This window comes from Pangasianodon hypophthalmus, chromosome 9, assembly GCF_027358585.1.
Source record: "Pangasianodon hypophthalmus isolate fPanHyp1 chromosome 9, fPanHyp1.pri, whole genome shotgun sequence".
Taxonomy (NCBI): Eukaryota; Metazoa; Chordata; class Actinopteri; order Siluriformes; family Pangasiidae; genus Pangasianodon; species Pangasianodon hypophthalmus.
In genome coordinates, this window is record NC_069718.1 from 17,047,246 (window position 1) to 17,068,916 (window position 21,671).

The 21,671-nt window shown below is 38.0% G+C and overlaps 2 protein-coding genes across 4 annotated transcripts; one reads left to right on the plus strand and one right to left on the minus strand.

Annotated features, from left to right (window-relative positions):
- Nucleotides 1-1,989: 1,989 nt before the first annotated feature.
- Nucleotides 1,990-11,837, plus strand: idh3a (isocitrate dehydrogenase (NAD(+)) 3 catalytic subunit alpha). Of its 2 annotated transcripts, XM_026918915.3 has the most exons (12): nucleotides 2,046-2,120; nucleotides 2,672-2,731; nucleotides 5,375-5,434; nucleotides 6,603-6,686; nucleotides 7,197-7,311; nucleotides 7,399-7,586; nucleotides 8,901-9,034; nucleotides 9,239-9,341; nucleotides 10,573-10,637; nucleotides 10,801-10,885; nucleotides 11,021-11,173; nucleotides 11,317-11,837. In XM_026918915.3, exons 1-12 carry the CDS (start codon nucleotides 2,094-2,096, stop codon nucleotides 11,398-11,400), a joined length of 1,158 nt encoding a protein of 385 aa, XP_026774716.1. In that variant the 5' UTR covers nucleotides 2,046-2,093; the 3' UTR covers nucleotides 11,401-11,837. The 2 variants fall into 2 exon arrangements, with proteins under 2 accessions (XP_026774717.1, XP_026774716.1); XM_026918916.3 differs by lacking the exon at nucleotides 2,672-2,731 and having other exon boundaries at nucleotides 1,990-2,120.
- On the minus strand, nucleotides 11,628-20,535 carry acsbg1 (acyl-CoA synthetase bubblegum family member 1). Of its 2 annotated transcripts, none has more exons than XM_034307238.2 (14): nucleotides 20,372-20,535; nucleotides 17,212-17,276; nucleotides 16,762-17,033; nucleotides 16,535-16,623; nucleotides 16,334-16,454; nucleotides 16,176-16,256; nucleotides 15,948-16,097; nucleotides 14,261-14,437; nucleotides 13,912-14,081; nucleotides 13,577-13,810; nucleotides 13,264-13,430; nucleotides 12,990-13,129; nucleotides 12,619-12,865; nucleotides 11,628-12,539 (listed from the first exon to the last, which is right to left on the minus strand). In XM_034307238.2, the coding sequence occupies exons 1-14, from the start codon at nucleotides 20,443-20,445 to the stop codon at nucleotides 12,463-12,465; spliced, it is 2,064 nt and encodes a 687-aa protein (XP_034163129.2). In that variant the 5' UTR covers nucleotides 20,446-20,535; the 3' UTR covers nucleotides 11,628-12,462. The 2 variants fall into 2 exon arrangements, with proteins under 2 accessions (XP_034163129.2, XP_026774714.3); XM_026918913.3 differs by having other exon boundaries at nucleotides 13,264-13,481; nucleotides 20,372-20,534.
- Between the last annotated feature and the right edge of the window lie 1,136 nt (nucleotides 20,536-21,671).

Below are 21,671 nucleotides of genomic sequence, written 5' to 3' on the forward strand. Positions count from 1 at the left end.
TGCTTCACCATGGCTATAGTGTTCTTTTCATGAGTATAATGTTCTTTTTTTTTTTTTTTTTTGCAACAGACATATCATTTGGAAATATGGAATTATTATACCTTTTGGAGCTGGTCTCATCCATCCATAACACATTTTGCCACATGGTTTGGGGTGATTTAGTTGAGCTTGGATGTTTTTTGTGAGAAAGGGCTTCCATCTAGCCACTCTGCCCCATAGCCCAAACATGTGAAGAATATGAGGGATTGTTGTCATGCAGAGAGTAATCAGTATTTGTCAGGTATTCCTGCAGCTCCTTTAATGTTGCCAGTGGTCTCTTGGCAGCCTCCCTGTTAAGCTTTTGTCTTGTCCTTTTTATAAATTTTGGTAATATCACCATGGTGCTTCATTTTCTTCACTTGTTGATGATGGCCTCTATAGTGTTCCATGGTACATCTAATGTTTTGGAAATTCTTTTATACCCCTCACCTGATCGATACCTTTCACCAAGTGAGATACCATTCATGCTTTGTAAGCTCTTTGTGGAACATGGCTTCAGAAGTCGGATGAAACCAAGAAGATGTGAAGAAAATCCTACAGAAACAGATGATCTTTATTTGGGGTTAGGCAGAATAATTTCATTGATGACAGCTGTATGATAATTACTTTTGAACATGAGATTGAATGGGATTGGTTCATCCAATTATAGGAAATGACCACTAAGCGGTAAGTAATATTTTAATATAATAAATATTTATTACTTGCAGTAGCAGCATAACACAGGATTTTTTTTTTAAAAGAACATCAATCTCAACCCCAATCTCTTAAATGATATGGACACAGTGCATTAACTAATGTTCTTTAATTCCCAGTCTGCCTTATTCCCCTGCTTTTTAAGATGTTTCATATAAACACCATTTAAAACTTATAAAATCCATCAAAGCATCGTTTAACCATGTGGGTGTTGCATGCATCCATTTATACATCTAATATATCCCTTCACTTTTTCTCCCTAAACATATAGTATTTGAAGACTGCACCAGTTAACCTGATCATGTTCTGTAATTTGGGACTTTCTGAAAATGGGTAAATTATAAACATCTATACATTATTTGAACTAACTTTATTCTTATTCTTTATTCTTATTTTGTTACACAGTACATATATATATATATATATATATATATATATATATATATATATATATATATATATGCGTCATAAATACGTGAAATAAATTATTCATAACAACTTTAGAAACTTATGAAAAAAAAAAAACACTTATTTGATTGTGGCCACTGTAGGACCCTTATGTGATGTCACATGAATTAAGTCGTGCTATTTCTAATAAACACTTCCACTGCAAAGGCTCAGTAATGTAAGTTTTGACTTTCACTTATCAGGCCAGAAAATTAATGCTGCTATGTTTAACTGTCTAAATGTACCTGATGTCACACTATACCTGAATGCACCCTAATTCTAGCAAAACGTTATTACTCCCATTTCACTATGGCAAATTTAAGATACGCAGCACTACATAGTGAGCAAATAACCTGACATTTATGCCTTATATCGCACAGTGACATCCGGTCCAGCAGGGGGCGCGCGTCCTGAAAGTCTGCTACTATTATTTCTCCACATCCCCTCTGCTGGCAGATGGGTTAAATGGTTGCCAGATTGATTATAACCCCTGTTACATTGTTGTACATCTATAGCCAGAATTTGCGTATTAACGTGCATATTTCGGAGGATCTTCAGTTTTAGACCGTTAAGCAAAAGGAAAATCTAATTGAGTTGAGAGCTGACAGGTCGTAATTCATGTCAAGTGAAAAACAGTGCAATGTGGAAGGATATCCATGTGAAATCTTCAGGATGAGCTCGAAAACTGTGCATTAGCGTCGATGAAAAGACTGACATTAAATCAGTTTTGGATGCAAAATAAATTTCTATTATTATGTTAACTATTCCGTTTAGCTCTTACATTAGGATGCAAATTGATATGTTAGTTAAGGCCTGTAGATGTGCATGACATGGCAACCCGGGAATTTCTTACTCCACACAGCTGAGGATGAAGTGAACTCTCAGACTCAGACACCTGGAGCTGCTCGGGGAAGATGGCTGGGAACGCGTGGAGGTCAACGGTGAGAATTACATTATATAGCACTGAGGAAGGGTAAACTAGTGAGGGAAAACCAGTGGCTAATCGCTACAGCTTTGCTTGTATGGGAAACATTAAGAGAGTTGTGATAGAAGAGTTTCATATCTGTGGGATGCCAGAGCAGAGGCCCTGTGTGCCTGTGCCCTTCATTCCTCTGACACTGATTACAGGGTTTAACGGTTTTAACTCACAATTGGCCTCAATGAATTTAGTCTGTCTTAGCAAACATTAACCTGTGAAGAAGTAGCAAGTTATAATATCTCTTCTTCATGAGCTGAGAACTGTTTTTTCACAGTTTTTCACGCTTGCCTGTTTTGGCGGCTAGCTGAAAGTTAGCTATCTTTTCTCTGTCATATACCGGCAGAATTAGCAAAGATGCTAACGCATGTAGGCTCGTGATGTTCTCCGCGCTTAGCTCGGATACCTCAGCACTCTACTCTGTAGCTAGCGCTTGGGCTCTGAGCTGAAGCTTGTCTGAGAATTGTAGCTTTGTGAAGTGCATCATACAGAGAAAATCCCGCTTGCTTCTTGCAGATGTATAAAGTGCTGGAGAGATGCGGTGCGTGGATCAGTGAGCAGAGCAAAGCGCAGGAAGTAAGAGCTATTATCTATTAGCTCACTTCATGTCTGTATTCATGGCACATAGGAAAGTGGACATGAGCTGGACAGGGCTAGCTTCATCTGAATGCATGGTTTTGAAATTAAAGTTGGATAAGATCATATCCAACTGAAGCCTTTTCTTTTATTGCTATTAACCCTTCTGTTTTTGCACAACACAAGTAATGATGTAGTGATGTTTTCCTGAGGTTAACAAACAGCTTTTAAGAAGTACACCCTATCAGTTAGCCAGTCAGCCAAATAAATGAAGAAACCAATAGATAGATTGATGAATAAAGATTAAGAGGTACACTAGTATTTTATTCAGTTTCTGCAAAAAATGTTTTTGTAGGAAAATTGCTTAAAAGTTCACAGGAGTGCAAGTGTACAGATTACCACCTACACTCACTGGCCACTTTGTTAGAAACACCTGTTCATTTATGCAATCATGCAATCAGCCAATCAGGTGGCAGAAGAGCAATGCATAAAATCATGCAGATACAGGTCAAGAGCTTCAGTTAAAGTTCACAACAAACATCAGAATGGGGAAAGAGATGAGGTGAGATCTCAGTGACTGTGGCATGATTGTTGGTGCCAGTTTGAGTGTTTCAGAAACTGCTGATCGGAGATTTTCACACACAGCAGTCTCTATAGTTTGCACAGAATGGTGCAAAAACAACAGCAACAAAAAACACAACATTCAGTCAGCGACAGTTCCGCAGATGGATATACCTTGTTGGTAACTCAAATAACCACTCTTTATAACCGTGGTGAGCAGAAAGGCATCTCGGAATGCGCGACACATTGAACCTTGAGGCAGATGCACCACAACAGCAGAAGACCACATGACGTTCCACTCCTGAGGCTATACTGGGTTCAGGCTCATCCAAACTGGACAACTGAAGATCAAATAATGTTTTTCAATCTTTAATTATCCAGTTTCAGTGAGTCTGATTGGATAATTGCATGAATGAGTGGGTGTATAGGTGTTCCTAATAAAGTGGTTGGTGAGTGCTAGTCTGTTTTCAAACATTTTAAATATACTGAACACTGTTCTTGTTTAATAATTGAAATATATAGGCAAAGAAGGGGAATCTCTCATTCACAGTTGTATTAATCCGCCTATACAAAATTATGAAGGTAAAACAGATATATAATGAAATATGTGAAAAATTTGGTATAGGCCTAAATAGTGCATGACCATGTACCCAGATGATGCCCATGGGTGATCACCCCATTATTTATTCATAAAATATTACCATTAATATTATTATTTATTCATAATATTATTATTTTTTAAAATTATTTTAAATGGTTTAAACCATCAGTTTTCCTTCGCATGTTGAATATCTCCAAAATGAAATATTCTTAAACCCTAAACTTTGACATCAAAATTCTTTATGCAAGCTCACAAAGAGAGAAAGTGAGATTGTTTTTGTTGTTGTGTTTTTTTTTTTTTTTAATTATATTCAGGTTTAATTATTTAATTTACAGTATTTTTGTGTAGCAGTGTATCATGTAAGCCCACCTCATTAAACTGCTTGTTTAACATGTGCTTACCGTGCCTAATTCTTTGACAGTGCACCGCATTCTGAAGCTAATGTTCTGACTTTGATATTGTTTGCTAGTTCATAAAGTCATATTTTCAAGTAGTGAGTAATAGGAAAAGAAATATTTAGGTGCATGCATATATTTCTTTCTCAATAGCTTGGCATATTGCTTTCCTCTTTTATTCAGTGCAAGCTCATGTTAGCAGTAGCGACTTACATGACCCACACTCAAGACGCATATTATAGTGTCATTCTTCCAGTGCTCTGGCTTTCCCTCCCAACTGGCTCACTGGATTGCTGACTTGGCTCAGAGATATTGGTGCTTATCAGTGTAGCGTTATAATAACACTATGGGTATTATAGTTATAATGGTACTATAGGCTTAAGGATTTACATTCAAGTCCTCTCTAAATTAACATGCATCTCCAGGATCTTTTCAACCATCCACCTCTTATTTTTGACATGGAATCAACTCGATTTTCCTGTTTGAAAGACCGGGACAGATGGTACAACATTGTATTTCATGCTACTGCTGCTTCTATACTTGAATCAGAGATTAAAGAAAAGCTTGGTAATGTTTTGCTGTCTGTCCCTTTCCTCAGCACAGCTTTATCCATATGTACCAGGGTGTGTTTGTACTTATCTCATTCCCATAAGTAACTTCTTCGTAAGATGTTAGTCACAACACACTAACGTATATAGTACACACAAACAGAAGTAACCAGCATTACTGGTTAAAGGTCTAACCCTAGGACACATTGTAGTAAAAAAGAAATCCTCTGACTGAGACAACGGTGTTTCTTTTGATGGTAAACAGTCAAACTGTGGAATCACTTGCTTGCTCTCAGAGCTTCAGATATATGCGGACAGGCTTGCCTAGACATGCACTACCCTTATCCTGTTTAACTCTGCCACTGTGCATTACAAGACATGTCTGTGCCTTTTAAATCATTCCCTAATACATTTGCGATCACTTAATCTCAGTATCATAAACTGACAATGGTCATGTAAGTACTTGACTTGCCTCTGAAGCACTTGGCTTGATTGATGTACTGAGTCTTGTTCCTGTGCCAATGTTCTTTTTCCTTAGGTGTCCCGTGTCTTAGGTGCACTGACAAGCCAAACACAGCCCAGAACTTTTTCCAGAGGAGTAAGTATATATATAAAAATAAGTTTGGATTGTTTCTTGAATCTTGACAGCACTGCTGAATTCACTTTGCTAAGATATGTAATGAAAGTCTCTGGAAGGCTTTTTGAGGTAACAAACATTATTGCAGTTGCCCACCAAATTTACACAGGTTGTTCTGAGTAGTGTTGTCATGGAAACTGCTGTCTGCTTTGTATCTTGTGCTTTGAAACTTCTGGGGACTCTTCACACAGACTGCGCAAAAATGTTGCATGATTTATAATAATGACTCATATGGAAACGGTTTTAGTAGGCTTACCAAACTAGTGATGGGTAATTAAATTTGCATGGTGCCAACATTTACGATCTAGCTATAGCTTTTACGATTTTTGACCCATTGCTTTTCTGCTTTTTCAGCTAAAGTAGTGTCAAACCAAATGCGAATTAGATTCACCCAGCAGAAAAGGCCAGTTCAGTAAAGGCAAAATAATGTGGGGCAAGAAAAGCATTTGTTTCTGGTAGCACTTATTTTTATCCAGGTAAACCAGCTGTGAATTCCCAAACCTTGTAGGTGGAACTATGGTCTCTTTGGGTTTTTTTTTTTTTTTTTTTTTTTTTAAAAAAAAGGCAGAGGAGCTAGGAGCTGGTGTGTGTCCATGCCAGACTTTTGCCTTGCTATTCTCATTCTGTTGCCTGATGCACAGTTGAGGGTGAAAAGAAACGTTATCCCTACAACCAACATACTGTTGATCCATCTACAATTATTAATGTGTTAATAATAAAAGTGTAAAGATCTATTTTTTATATTGCATTGATATCGATATGTTTTACTATTTGTGCATTTAGCATGCAGTCGTCCGTCCACAGACATATGCTAGTGTTTTTGTCATGAAATTCTGTTGTTTTTCTCTCTGCCTTGTGAGCAATGTTGGCAGCTCTGAGAGTGGTTAGAACAGTGTTTATTTCTAAGCGAGACATGCAGGCTCTGACTGAAATGGGGATCTATTTTTCTGTCGCAAACACATTTTCCCTCTTAAAACCATTGATATTTAACAATTGGATTTAATGAAAGCTTCAGGTTTCTAGTCCTAGTCTTAAGCTGTGTTGCTTAAATGATTGGAATGCTTTGTTTACTGTAAGGAGGCAACTAACCTTTTTTTTTTTTTTTCCCCCGTCTCTCTTTGATTTCCAGCTGCAAACTGTAACACTAATTCCAGGGGATGGAATTGGTCCTGAGATCTCCACAGCTGTAACAAAGATATTTGAAGCAGCTAAAGTAAGAGACAAACAGAAATTTGTGTCTCAATCAGCTCCCTGGGTTGTGAATCAGTATATTGTGTACATGAGTTTGGGCACTGTTAAGGACCGTGGCTCACTACACACTGGGACACTGATGACTCAATTTCTGATGACATGACCATGTACTTGCGTTGTAAAACGTCACTTATAAACAACAGGCAGGAGCGATATCTTTGACATTATATGTCATATAAATTTCTTAAAATGGCCAACTCCCTGAACAGTGCCCTGGCTGCTGGACTAGGGAGCTGATTGAGATGCACCCTGTAATTCTTCCTCCTTTTCCACCACTACCGGAAAGTTTGCCTGTCATTACATTTAACTGAAACATACCACATTAAGCCAAGTCTTTTCTACACCAGTTCTTTTCCACTATATATTCTCACCCCTGAATTGTGACTTTCTCATTGTAAAGGGATGTGGTAAAAGTAAATGCTCCCTTCATCAAGTGGCCACTTTTTTTTTTTTTTTTTTTTTAAACCTGCAGGTTCCCATTCAGTGGGAGGAAAGGAACGTGACAGCTATCAAAGGACCTGGAGGAAAATGGATGATCCCTCCTGAAGCCAAAGAGTCAATGGACAGAAGCAAAATCGGATTGAAAGGTACATCCACACACATTATCGAACACAAATCTTGGCTTGTAATTATGTTTTTGTGCTGTTATTCATAATCTGATTGCTAATGTTTAGGACCTCTGAAGACCCCTATTGCTGCTGGCCATCCTTCCATGAACCTGCTGCTTAGAAAGACATTCGACCTGTACGCCAACGTGCGTCCCTGTGTGTCCATTGAGGGTTATAAGACTCCTTACACAGATGTCGACCTGGTTACCATCAGAGAAAACACTGAGGGAGAGTACAGTGGAATTGAGCATGTGGTATGTAATTGTATATTTCTATGTTTAAACGATTAACCTCACAGATTTCAGACTTTGTATTAGGCATTGTCTATCCATTTATAATCACATCTCTTGTGCAGTGAAAGTACAATAAACTACAACCTGAACAAAATGCAGTAGCGAGAATATTAATACAGTAGAAAATAAGATTATATTAGACCAGTCCATTACTCCTCTGGCTGTTTCCACTGCTAATATTTTATTACTAGTTTTTAGATCTAATGTTACAGCATAATCATACATTTCTGACCACTTAATAAGCCAAATTATGTCTTAAGACCATCTAATGCTAGCCTTCTCCAAATTCTACATATCAGCATTAAAAACCAAAGTTCTATAACACATTACCAATAAATACTTCTTTCAGCTTTTATTACTATTATTAAATTTATTTTTACAACTTTTATTTTTACTTTTACTGTCTTGTTTATTTTTAATTACTTTCATATTATTGTAATTATTGAACTTTTATTTTAATTGTATTTTGCACATTTATTGTGTATATTGTTTTATATATATAATTTCTGTCACTATTTTGTTGCCTCTTTTTTGCCTATTTTATTTCTGACTACTTTTTGCTTCTTTCTGTTTTTATGAAAGGTGCTATATAATTAGAGTTATTATCATTATTATTATTATTATTTTAGATTTACATCAAACATTGTCACAAATGCTGGTAGTCCATAATATAACCAACTATAAATGCATCATTTTTACTCTAAGTAGCATGACACTCCTCTTAAATCCCCTTTTCCTGGACTCTGAAGTACAGTTGACACTTCGTCAACCCCCACCCAGCTGCTTTGTTAACCTCTTCACCTCAGTGAGAACTCAAGGCTTGTGGCACTACTCTCTACACCTGTGCTGTTTGTCTAATGATCTCTGGATCAGTTTTCTACACAGTCCTAGCTGGATTTCAGTGAACACACAATTTTTTCCCCTCTAGATGGGTGTAATACACCTGTAAGCTTTATTCTGACCCCCTCTCACCTAAAAGCTCTTTATCACTTTCCATCCATCCATCTCTCCTCTGTGTTCATGTTAAGTAGAGTGTGTGTCCATGTATGTAGAGCTGCACATAGACCGACCCATATAAAAACCGCTGTGTTAAACATTGAATCTTAACTCACACAGTCAGACAGCTCTCCTCTCTGCTTTTCAGTTCATGTCCTACTTTTGGAAATGGCCCACTCTTCCAGAAATTTCTAGAAAAGTAGATCTGTGATAAGCGTATTGCATGGCCAGTCATCTCAATAGCTGTTTGCTTAATGCTTTCCTGTTGCTTTGTGGTAGATTGTAGATGGAGTCGTGCAGAGTATTAAGCTGATCACAGAAGAGGCCAGCCATCGCATCGCTGAATACGCCTTCGAGTACGCCAGGAATAACCAGAGAACCAGTGTAACAGCTGTTCACAAGGCCAACATCATGTGAGTCTGTTTTCTGTTGTCTGTCAGCCATGTGTTTCAAACTCATTTTCAAATTTACGTTCAGGAAGAAAACAATTTTCATTTTTACAACTGTGTGGATGTAAGAAATGTTTGTGGCACCTAATATTTAATCACAACTGACACCTATGTGTAAATCTTTCAACTTCATTGTTTTAAGTTTGCTCATTTTGCCCTGGTCCACAGGCGTATGTCTGATGGCCTGTTTCTGAGGAAGTGCAGAGAGGTGGCTGAGAACTACAAGGATGTCAAATTCACTGAAATGTACCTGGATACAGTGTGTCTGAATGTACGTATTTATTTAACTTGATGCATAGAGTAGGACTTAATTACAGCGGTGCCAACATCTATGGTTTCGGTGCAGCATTTGTGATTTTTCACCTCTTGCTACGGTGATGCAGCTTAGCTTTTTCAGCTAAAGCAGTGGTCAGACCAAATGTGAATAAAAATTCACCCACCCAAAAAGCCAATTCACTGAAAGGGGAGAGGGCATGAGACATGAAAAGAGCAATTTTTTCTGATAGTTTTCTTTTTGTTTCACGCCGACTTTATCTAGATTAATTCTGACCTGTGAATTTGCCAGCGTCTGACTTTTGAGGCAATAGAAAACAGGAAGGCAGGACTGTGGGACCTTGGGTTGGTGAAAAGATGGAGCTACTGATTATGTGGTGAACATGCCAGACTTCTACCTGTCTTTCTACTGTTTGACACATATTTGAAAAATAAACATTGACCCTCCAATCTCTCCAAAATCACACCCACCAGCTACCTACTGTTGATCCATGTAATTTTAAGTATTTTGCATTTCCTTAACAAGCAGGTTGTTCAGTAATCAAAGCACAGTTTAATATTTTCTTTCATTATGTAGGCCATCATTTTCTGTTCTTCAAATATTGAGTATTTTGTGTTCGTATTTGGGCAGACAAGTTGTTTGATAATTTCCTATCATGTAAGTAATAAAATGTGAAGACTAATCATATAAGTATACTGCAGTGATGCACCGATGTACAAATATCAGCAAAAAAAAAAACTGTTGATCAACAGTAAATATCTTTCACTATTGATTATTGGAGGGTTTTTTATTATGTCCAACATCTGACACAGACTGGACTGCACAACGAGCTTCTTTTAATTTTGTAACAGTTATATATAGTTACTCATCTCATCTGGTTGCTTGTAAATCCAAACAGCTCTGCAGACTGCAGTTAAATGTCAATGCCACTACACATTTTATCAATTAGCATGGAGCTGTACCATCTATGCGCCAGGGGTTTTGTGATGAAATGCTGCTGATATAATGATGTTTCTGTTGTGGGATAATAGCATTTATATTGTTTCTGGATTTCATGTTGCTTTGCTCTTTTTAAAATGTCCCAACAACATTGTGTTACTAAGTATAGGCCTAAAGGAAGTTTAGGGGGGAAACTGCAGTTCATTTTGCCCAATTTGTACTCATGTCAACAAGATTGCTAATTTGGAGTCAAGACATATCTTGTGTTTTCTTCTTTTTTTTTTTTTAGATGGTGCAGGATCCCACTCAGTTTGATGTGCTTGTTATGCCCAACCTGTATGGTGATATATTGAGGTGGGTTCAAATATTATGATCTGCTAGGTGTAATTAGAATTTATGCGAGAGAAAAGCATCATGGCAAAAAGAAAGGACTCTCTCATTACTCTAGACAGCTATGTTTACTGGACAGCATAGTGTAAATCTGGTATGTGATGATTTCTATGTGATGATTTTTCAGTGATCTTTGTGCCGGATTAATTGGAGGTCTAGGAGTGACTCCTAGTGGCAACATTGGCGCTAATGGTGTTGCCATATTTGAATCGGTACGTGAGGGATTCTGTTGTTCTGAATAGCTACACATTAAATCATTGCTGAAGCACATATGTCTACCTGTTTTTCTTGTCAAGTTTGGACACCATGCATATTTTCACTAATATGACTTTGTGTTTCTCTCTCAGGTACATGGAACTGCACCTGATATTGCTGGTAAGGACCTGGCCAACCCTACTGCTCTGCTTCTGAGTGCTGTGATGATGCTGCGGCACATGGGACTGCATGGCCATGCCAAGAAAATCGAGACCGCCTGCTATGACACCATCCGAGACAAGAAGGTACAAAATATATTTGTGTCATAATGATAAAATGTGTCATAATGATAAAATGGATGGCATCAGTTTATGTGAAGATTAATTGCAAAACAAAAACTTTTATTCTCTAATATCTGATTCCATGTATTTGTGCTTTCTTATTCTAGGTTTTGACCAAAGACCTTGGTGGAAATTCCAAGTGTTCAGAGTTCACAGCTGAGATTTGCCGACGAGTACAAGACATGGACTGAGATATGGCACTCTATAATGTCACCGGTTATCTGTGATCGGGTTCCTGCCTCCAAAAGGCACACAAAAAATAATTTGCCTTCCCATCATTCTATCTATATCTGCGCACAATTATGCTTTAAACATATATGTATCTATTGATTCAAAACGACTGAATGTTGACTTAAAATGTTGTTTTTTTTTTCATGTTTATTTCACCTCCAAACAAAAAAAAAGAGAACTGTTAAAACTTGTCAACGGTATAGATGTGTAAAATGTGTTTTTTTTTCTCTGTCAAATGAAGTGCATAGCCCAAGATATCCTTTATTTATTGACTGGAGATATTCTCTGGTCCCTCACATTTTATCATAACCACTTTGTCACTGGGTTAATGGCAGGCGTAAACGTTGGTCAATTTAAGAGATTAAATACATTAAAGTTGCTGATATTTTGAATATAAGTTTCACTGGTTTTTATTTTCTAGATATATAGAATGGTAAGTTTAAGTAGGGTATATTAAATGATGTTATAAGTATATTAGACAATGATCTCAGATGCATGATTTCCATGCTTGAGAAAGCCAGAGCCCCAAAGCTCATCATGATTCACCAGGATTTAAACAGCTGTTCCTGACTGTCAAAGGAGAAACGATGTGTTCCCACTGCAATGCAAATGTATCTAATTCTCATAGCCAGTATTACACTGCACATGCTTTCCTGTGTAGGAAAGATCAATTACCCAAGGACAGTCCAAATGTATTCTAATTGATTAGAGCATTATTCCTCCCTGTAATTTAAGTATATCTAACAAATATCTTCTGACTCCATAAAGATGAGGTTTCACTAAGAGGAAGATGGTCTGACTAGCATGATTTTAAATACAGTTTCAAGAATTTGATGTTTCTAGATTCTGGGTGTCAGACTCCGGTCACAGGCATGATGTAGATATATGCAGACATTTTTGTTTACCATTTTCTAACAGACCAAACTGGTAATTAGCTGAAGAACTAACTGAATTGGGTGTGATCAGTGAGGTTGAATGCTACTGACACCACTGGTCTAGCCTGGTTAGCTGTAGTTATTTCTTCATTCTCTGTAGAAATTTTCTATTTCATTGTGGTACTTCTTCAGGACAAACGGTCGTCGCAGTTTCATTGTTGGGCCTAAAAATGACAAATTATTAGTTGTATGTGCTGCTGAATTAAACAAACCAGTTAATCCCAGCTTGAAGGCAGTACTCACCTAGCTCTCCTCCAGAGACTGAGAAGTCTTTCCCTACAATTGTCCATTTCTGAATACGCTGGGCGTTGGAGTTGGCCTTAGCATTGACCCGGTCAATGCCCTCCTGAATGGCCTGGTTCACTGCTTGATCTTTCCCTCCAATTACATCGGAAACCTTTGTTGCCTGGATGCCACGTTGTTGAAAGTATTCCACAGTGTCAGTGCTAAGGTCATCGGTGGGCTCCATGGTTTCAGCATTGGTGACACACTGTTTGGGAGGCAAATAATTGAAATCTTCAATTATTAGTTTCAAATAGATGTTCCAGTTTCTTCTGAAGTAGGATACATCGGTGTATGGGTACTTAAGATTTCAAAGTACAATTCCTCATTACCTTAAGTGTGAGCAGCATTGAGAGAAACTTCCTCTTGTCCCCAATTAGCATGGCATTACTGATTATAGGCAGCTCCTTTTTCACAGCATCCTCTATAGGAACTGGAGGAACATTCTCTCCACCAGCAGTTATTATCAACTCTAAACAGACATGCATGCACCTTTATGTTGTTAAACATGAACAATATGACCAAAACATAAAATGAAAGTAGAATATCCAAAGTACAAAAGTGAAAATATGCCTTTATATAGTTATTAATTCATGACCCAATTACCTTTTATCCTTCCAGTAATGTAAAGGAAATCTTCTTCATCTGTTTTGCCCAAGTCTCCAGAATGCAGCCAGCCATCTTCATCCAATGTTTCCTTGGTTTTATCCTCCATGTTGAGATACCCCATAAAGACATTCCGACCCCAAAAGCACACCTCCCCAATACCATCACTATCAACATTAACTAGTTTATATCTGCAGCCAGGAACCACCCTGCCACAACTACAATTTAAAAGTGAAAATTAACAGTGTTGAATGTCAAGTCTAGTAAAATTCTATTACATATACTTAATTCATGTTTACCTAATACAACTCACCTTGACTGCTTGTGAACTTTTGGACCAGACATAAAATGAGGCCCACTGCTTTCACTCATGCCATAAGCCTCATATAACTTAATGTTGAGACCAAGGAAGAACTGGACTGTGTCATTTCCAAGAGGAGCTGCACCAGAGAAGAACTTCTCACAATAAGAGAGGCCCAGCTCAGTACGAAGTTTTTCCAGGACCAGCACATCTGCTAGGGTGAAGAGAATTGATTTCTCCTCATCCCTGTTATGAAAGCACATTTGCAGAAACAAAAACTATTTATTGTAACTGCAATACAACCAACTGGATGTGTAAAAAGTTTGAGTAATCATGTCACTATGAACCTTTGATTAGCCTCCAAACCAACAGACATGGCCCAGGTCAGCAGTTTCTTTTTTATGTATGCACAGTGTGATACCTCCTCCTTTATTTTCTCCATTATTTTTTCCCAAACACGTGGGACTCCCATATGAGATGAAGGGTTGATCTCTTTCAAAGTCTCGATCAGGCTGCCCTGGAATAGAAACACATCATATAAACAGAAACCACTCTTTTGTTTTCTGAGGTAATGTTACTTTTCCCGTTACCTTGCACAATACAAGAAAGTATGAAACACATTGCATGTAACCAGGGTATGCTTAGTAGTGTATTATATTATTAAAAATGTATATAATACATTCTGTCTTTGTATACCTTCAAAGCATCAGGCTGTGCGAAACAGACTAACTCGCCCCACTGAATCCCTGTCCACAGGTCATAGATCTGAGCAGCAATATGGCTGAGGGGGAGGTAGCTCACTATGGATTCCTGTTTTATCTCCGCAGGCTGCATGCCTCCAGCCCTGCTCGCATGGTGAGACGTCCATGTGATCTACCAAAGTCCACAATACAAAACCTTGTTTATCTACAAGAATACACATAAGTAAGATTTACTATAGCATGAGGAAAAACATCAAGTGCAAACTTGATAACACCCTCAAAAACCATCCACACTAATTTAGTAATGAGCAAAATACGACAACTTTGTGTGTTTACCCTGAGGGAGTTTTTACCCAAAAGTGCAAAGTACAGGGTGGTATACATTCACCATCCAATGTAATAGGAACTCCCGTACACCTGCTCATTTATGCAGTTATGCAGCTCCCAGCTCACCCAAACTGGACAGTTGAAGATTGGGGGGGAATCACCCGGTCTTTTTCCAGTCTTTAACTGTCTAGCTTCGATGAGTCTGTGCCCATGATAGTCTCAGATTCTTGTTCTTGACAACACCTCAAAGTTGGATGTGTTGTGCATTCTGAGATGCTTTTGAGCTCACAATGGTTGTAAAGAGTACTTATTTGAGTTAGACCAGTCTAGTCATTCTCTTCTGATCTCTTTCATCAACAAGGTGTTTCAGCCCACAGACCCTCGCAGGCAGTTTTTTTTGTTTTTCGCACAATTCTGTGTAAACTCTAGAGACTGTTGTGTGTGAAATTCCCAGGAGATCAGCAGTTTCTGAAACACTCAATCCAGCCCATCTGGTACCAACAACTATGCCATGGTTAAAGTCACAGAGATCACACTTTTTCCCCATTCTGATGTTTGATGTGAACATTAACTGAAGCTCTTGACCAGTATCTGCATGATTTTATGCATTGTGCTGCTGCCACATGATTGGCTGATTGGATAACTGCATAAATGAGCAGGTGTACAGGTGTTCCTTTTAATGTGGTGAGTGTATATGTAAATAGAATAATTTGCACCTGCAGTGTGATTTAGCACAGCCTGAAAGTGATTTCAGGAACAATGATTGTGTGCACAAATAAATACCGCCAAAGGGCAGGTATTATCCTGCGCAAACCCATTTCTGCCATTTGAAGACAAAATAAAATGATTAAATTCTTGAAATTATGTCTAAGTATCACAAAATAATCACAAAGTTTCTCAAAATCATGACTTAAAATTTATGTTAATCTAAAAGATGCCTGTATTAGTTCCTGAAATATGGGGGAAGATTCTGTAGGCACATACGTTTAGTCCTTCACTTAATGGCACGTGCAGCATTTATTAAGCACAACATAACATAGCCATGAGCTCTGAAAATGTATTTTGTTAATCTGCTTCATTAGCTATGATGTGAACGGTTCATTCCACATTTTTCAATAAATTAGCAGTTCAATCTCGAACTTGAGCAAAGCAAGTTTATGTAGTAATTTATGCATGTGGAAACCAAATATACCTACACTGTAGTAAATATGAAACAGATGCATAGTTTACATCTGTGCTAGACAAATAATAGATAACTCATAATCAAATAATATTTAATAAACAAATATGGAGGAAGCACAAGCCATCCATGGTTACTCTATTGAGTGAAGCCTTAGTAATTTGTGTACACCTACATTGTCATGGCTGAGCATCACTCCTTTTGGCATGCCTGTGGTTCCTGATGTGTAGATAAGAACACAGCATTGATTGACTTTCTGACTACTGATGATGTCATCAAGGGTTTTGTCTGGAATATCCAGGCCCAGACTCATGAACTCCTCCCACTGCTCAAAAACATACTCATAATTTCTTTCAGGTATAATCATCATATACATATATGAAGGTTTTATCCTTTAATTTACCAAATACAGATTGGGCAGTTTCTCCAGCAAGGGTCCAGAATATTGCACAATGGCTTTCAGATGTGGCAGTTTATCCTTTACCTGTGAACAAAATTAGGCATTAGTGTAAAAGACTTACATGAACTTACAACGTGAAAAGGATAGTATAATCATACTACCTGCAAAATTTTATCCAGCTGCTTTTGATTTTCCACTACAATAATATTTGCTCTTGAGTCACTGGCCACATAATGACACGCTTCAGGAGAATTTGTGGCATAGATCCCTGTCATTATACCCCTGATGGAATTACACACCATCAATAAATAAATACGTACATGGCTATGAAGTCACTTTTTAGGAGCGTGTGTGTTTCTCACCCTGCGAAGATAGCTCCTACGGCAGAAAAGAACCACTCTGCTGAATTGAATCCCAAGATCGCCACACTGTGGAAACGTTCCAGCCCCAACTAAAGAATGCATGAAATAATCATCAAATTGTATTATCAGCTGAATTCAAATTCACCTAGAACAGTCAGTGATGTTGATAATATGCATACAGTTCACAAAATAACAATGTATAATTAAAAGTTTATCATACAGATCACCTTCAGAAAGCTCTTGGCAGCCATCCGACAGCACTGGTAGTATTCAGAGAATGTAATCTTTTCCCATTTGCCTTTTCTTTTAGTTGCCAGGGCAAACAAATTGCCATATTTCTGAACTGAGGTCATAAACATCTGATGGACTGTGATTGGCTCCTGTGGACAGAGGTCATCTATTCGCAGTTGCACTGATCCACTCGCCTCTGTGGTCCAAAGGCACTGGGCTGGAGCCAGAGCTTTCCCTGCTAAAAACTCTTCCACACAAATTTTCTGTGCTAAAATAGGGCACAATTAACTATTAATTATTAAGTTTTTTTTTTTTTCAATATACTGTCATGACACTGATGTAAATTTGTGACTGCAAACAGACCACAAATATATAATCAAATGCTGCGTAACATAACCCATAATGGCTGCACCAACCCAAAGTAGCTTACTGGCTTGCTTCATTACCTGTAGCCTGTTCTTCTCCCTTCTTTTTGGAGTCTGTCATGAGCCCCAACGGTGAACGCCCTAAGCTGAAAAACAGAGAGGACACTAACCTGTGAGAGGAAATAATGTGCTGTTGCACAAGGGCGTCACATGGCATCAACTCAGCATTGTAAACTCACACAATGTAGGCTTTATTTACTGAGTGCCAAAGTCCCTGCAGCTTTGTTAGAATGCAGAGTGCACATAACATATTTTACATTAATTTGTTGTAAAATACACAAAAAACATCTTTTTCACATAAAGAAAAATTAAACTGCTTCTAAATCAGCCAGCCAACATTAAACTACTTCCAGTCTCCCTCCGGAAAAGGTTTGGCATTTTGCTTTCTCTTTCATGGAGGACCACTGAGCCTGGCACTTTTTATTGATTTTCATTTTCACTACTCATTTTGATTAAAAGCATTCTACTTCCTTTCATTCTGGACCTTCATGGGTGGTTTCCTTTAGGAACTAATGGAGCTTGCTTGTTTCTTTGCTGAGTACCAACAGCATGTTTCACTGCATGACTGGGACCCCAGATGGGTAGCCTAATAAACGCTCCTATTATGCTCATTTTCTTTCCCATTCCTGTCTTGTCAGGTAGTTCAAGAAATGGACTACAAGACAATGGACTAAAAGATGATAGTACTCTAATCCTTTGTTTCTTGCTAATAAGCCTAATAGTATTATTGTTAATTCTGCACCATCAGATGGCAGTGCACTCCCACTTTATTTCACAGTAATTCAGCCATAAATTATTGTCAATTGTTGAACTTGGTTAACTTTCCTAAACTCTTGTATTTCAAGCCAGGATGGCGAGTTATTTGTTCTGCCAGGCCATGTGCCCGGTTGTGACAAAGCCCTTAAATTAAGAAAACTCTAAGTTATAAGGTTAAGGATATCCTTAATGAAACATTGGTTGCAAGAAAAAACCTAAGGGTCTACTTAAGGAACCTTAAGGCTGTCATTAAATATTTCCCCTTTATTGCTTAAGTGTTCCTGTAAGTTCTGTTATGTGATGTTACAAAGTCCTTAATAAACATTTCACCCTAAAGGCTCTGGACATACTACTGTCTATTCATTACCTTGCTCTGGTGCAGAGTGCTGGTAGCTCTTCCTCAGAACAGACTGAAGATGGAATGTAATGCACAGCAGCAGCAGTGAATATAGTGCAGACTACTGTTGTGGCTACCTTGGTAAAAATTTGGTAAAGAATTTGGCACATTTGGTGGAGTGTGATAGCCACAGGATATATATGTATATATGTATAGATATAGGACAATCAGTTAATGTTAACATCAAATATCGGAATGAAGAAAAAGTGTGATCTCTGTGACTATGATTATGGCATGGTTGTTGATACCAGATGGACTGGTTTGTGTACTTCAGAAACTGCTGATCTGGGAATTTCACACACAGCAGTCTCTAGAGTTTCCACAGAATGGGGCGAAAAACATAAAACATCCTGTCAGCTGAGGGTCTGCAGGCTGAAACAACTTGTTGATGAGAGAGATCAGAGGAGAATAACCAGACTGGTTTGAGTTGACAGAAAGTCTATATTATCTCAAATAAGCACTCTTTACAATTGTGATGAGCAGAAAAGCATCTCAGAATGCACAACACATCAAACCTTGAGTTGGATGAGTAACAACAGCAGAAGACTGTTCTATTGGATTCAGATCAGTTGACTGGGAAGGCCACCGAAGAACACTGAACTCATTGCTTTCATGTTTTCATGTTCATGAAACCAGTTTGAGATGACTTTTGCTTTGTGACATGGTGCATTATCATGCTGGAAGCAGCCATTAGAAGATGGGTAAATTGTGGCCATGAAGGGATGTACACGGTCAGCAACAATACTGACATTGGTAGTAGCATTCAAGCTATGATTGCTTAGTATTAATGGGTATTTAAGTGTGCCAAGAAAACACCAGGACTGTTGATACAAGGCAGGTTGGTCCATGGATTCATGCTGTTGGTGCCAAATTCTGAGCCTGTGCCTCAGCAGAAATCAAGATTCATCAGACCAGGCTACATTTTTCCAGTCTTCAACTGTCCAATTTTGGTAAGGCTGTACCAACTGCAGCATCAGCTTTCTGTTCTTAGCTGACAGAAATGGAACACAGCGTGGTCTTCTGCTGTTGTAGCCCATCCACTTCAAGGTTCGACGTATTGTGCATTCTGAGATGCTTTTCTGCTCACCATAATTGTATAGAGTAGTTATTTGAGTTACTGTAGCCTTTTTGTCAGCTCTCATGACCTCTCTCATCAACAAAGCATTTCTGTCTGCAGAACTGTCGCTCACTGGATGTTTTCTGAGTAAACTCTAGAGACTGGTGTGTGTGAAAATTCCTGGAGATCAGCAGTTATAGAAATAATCGAAACAGCGCATCTGGCACCAACAATCATGCCACAGTCAAAATCACTGAGATCACATTTTTCCCCATTCTGATGGTTGATGTGAATATTACCCGAAGCTGCCATCCCATATCTGCGTGATTTTATGCACTGCGCTGTTGCCACATAATTGACTGATTAGATAATTGCATGAATGAGGAGGTGTACAGGTGTTCCTAATAAAGTGTTCCATGAATGTATGTAGCCGAGGTCACATGGGTCGAAGAGAATGGCTACAGGACACGTGTGATGTAATGGGGGCCTTTTATAGGCTACCCATGTGGGATCCCTGTTACAAGGTGACAACTTGCAATTAGTATTTGCCAAGAACAAGCAAACAGAAATACTCAACTAGTTAAAGCTTTTTCCAAACAAGTGCACTATTTATTTTTCCATTTTCTCAATCCCTAGCAAAAATGTAAAAAAAAAAGTGACATACTTTAGCATTTAGAGATTTCCTCACAATTCTGTATAACTAAGTTGTATGCACATTGCTTTATTTCTAATATTGTAGGTCAAAAATGCCTTAACTTTTGCAGCCAAAAACTTTCTTTTCCTTTAATGCAGTCAGGCAAATGTTTATAAATCATGTAATAATGTAATGATGGAATTTTAACTTTTTAATTGCTTTAATTACTCTCGTCATTTTTCAAATTGTTTGTGTGGCAGTGCATCAGTCAGTGTTACTAAAAAAAAATTATATACTATAACATTGTGTAGAAATAATCAAGAGTACATATACATACCTGTGTTGTTTCTCCTTGACTCTGTGTTGATTTTTGTTGCAGGATGGTTCTTGAGATATTCCACTGCTTATCATACTGACTGTCCTTCTGGTATGTGCTGCTCAGCTGCCTTCCTGTTCATGTATTAATGAGGAAACGATGACCCTCCTCCTCTCCTACTCAACCCCCCTTCGTGAGAGAGTGTCAGTGGCACTAGTGAACAGAGTCACAATTCTCCAGTTTTCAGGGAGAAAAAAAAACCTCACTGACACAAATGCTGACTCATGTAACGCAACAGATGATGTGTATAGGCAATATTTCAGCAGTTACATAACTATATAGTTCATTATTATATTCTTGTAAAATTGATGCTTTGTTTTTGCAGGTTGTTTACAAAGAAAGCTTCATTTGGTGGGAGGTTGCTGTGTGCATGTTAATAAGGGGCCTATTTTTACAGTCTGATCTGTAGAATTTTCTAAAAACATATACTAGAAATGTGCAGTTTCATACAAATGTCAAATGAACTGAAAATCACTTTTTAATTGCCACTATATTCACTTTTATTCATTATGTTGATATTTTCTGTATATGATCCTGTATTTCAGTTTCACAGATAGTTAACGTTGCAGGTTTGTTTTGCTATTTCTTTGTTCGGTGAAGGACTTTTTTAAAAAAGAAGAACAATTGGAAAAAATTGTAGGCTTTTGGCTGGTTCCTAGTGTTTTACTAATGGGTTGTAATGGATATTAACGTTTAGTAATAGTATTCTGTATTTTCCATATGAGCTGATGTAACATGTAAAGAGTCCTAATGTTTTAACAGGCGATTGATATGTTTAATAAGTACCCTTCAGATTTCTAGTCGTCTCTGATGGTGAACCTGTGGTAAGATAAAATATAATGATAATTCAATGCACTTCTGTGATATTCACCTCCGTAATCATCGTGCAAGTCAGGCGGTCTACAAGGAAACATTATCAAAACAACATTTAGTATAGTAATGTTTGATTTTCCTTTTCACAATATATTGTTGTACATTATATACCCTTAGTCTTTAGTAAATAAATAACCCCATGTTCTCTTCTTGGGCCAGGGTGGTCGGGTGGCACAGCAGGGAGCATCTCGCAAGCTGCCAGGTTCAATCCTGTGGATTTTTGCAGTTTCTCTCTATGTCCATGTGAGTTTCCTCCAAATTCTCCCAAAGACATGCATGTAGGTGGATTAGCTCCTCTAAATTGCCACTATGTGTGAATCAGTATGAACATGTGTGTGCATAATGCCTAGCAATGGACTGGCATCCCACCCAGGGTGTATTCCTGCTT

What these genes read in the sequence shown, in the direction of transcription:
- idh3a (XM_026918915.3), top strand. Translation starts at nt 2,094, where the DNA reads ATGGCTGGGAACGCGTGGAGGTCAACG. An exon ending in TGGATACAGTGTGTCTGAAT is followed by an intron (nt 9,342 to 10,572) that starts GTACGTATTTAT and finishes TTTTTTTTTTAG; the next exon opens with ATGGTGCAGGATCCCACTCA. An exon ending in CTGTATGGTGATATATTGAG is followed by an intron (nt 10,638 to 10,800) that starts GTGGGTTCAAAT and finishes ATGATTTTTCAG; the next exon opens with TGATCTTTGTGCCGGATTAA.
- acsbg1 (XM_026918913.3), bottom strand. Translation starts at nt 20,445, where the DNA reads ATGATAAGCAGTGGAATATCTCAAGAACCATCCTGCAACAAAAATCAA. An exon ending in GTAGGAGCTATCTTCGCAGG is followed by an intron (nt 16,455 to 16,534) that starts GTGAGAAACACA and finishes TAATTCCATCAG; the next exon opens with GGGTATAATGACAGGGATCT. An exon ending in AGTCTCTGGAGGAGAGCTAG is followed by an intron (nt 12,540 to 12,618) that starts GTGAGTACTGCC and finishes TGTCATTTTTAG; the next exon opens with GCCCAACAATGAAACTGCGA.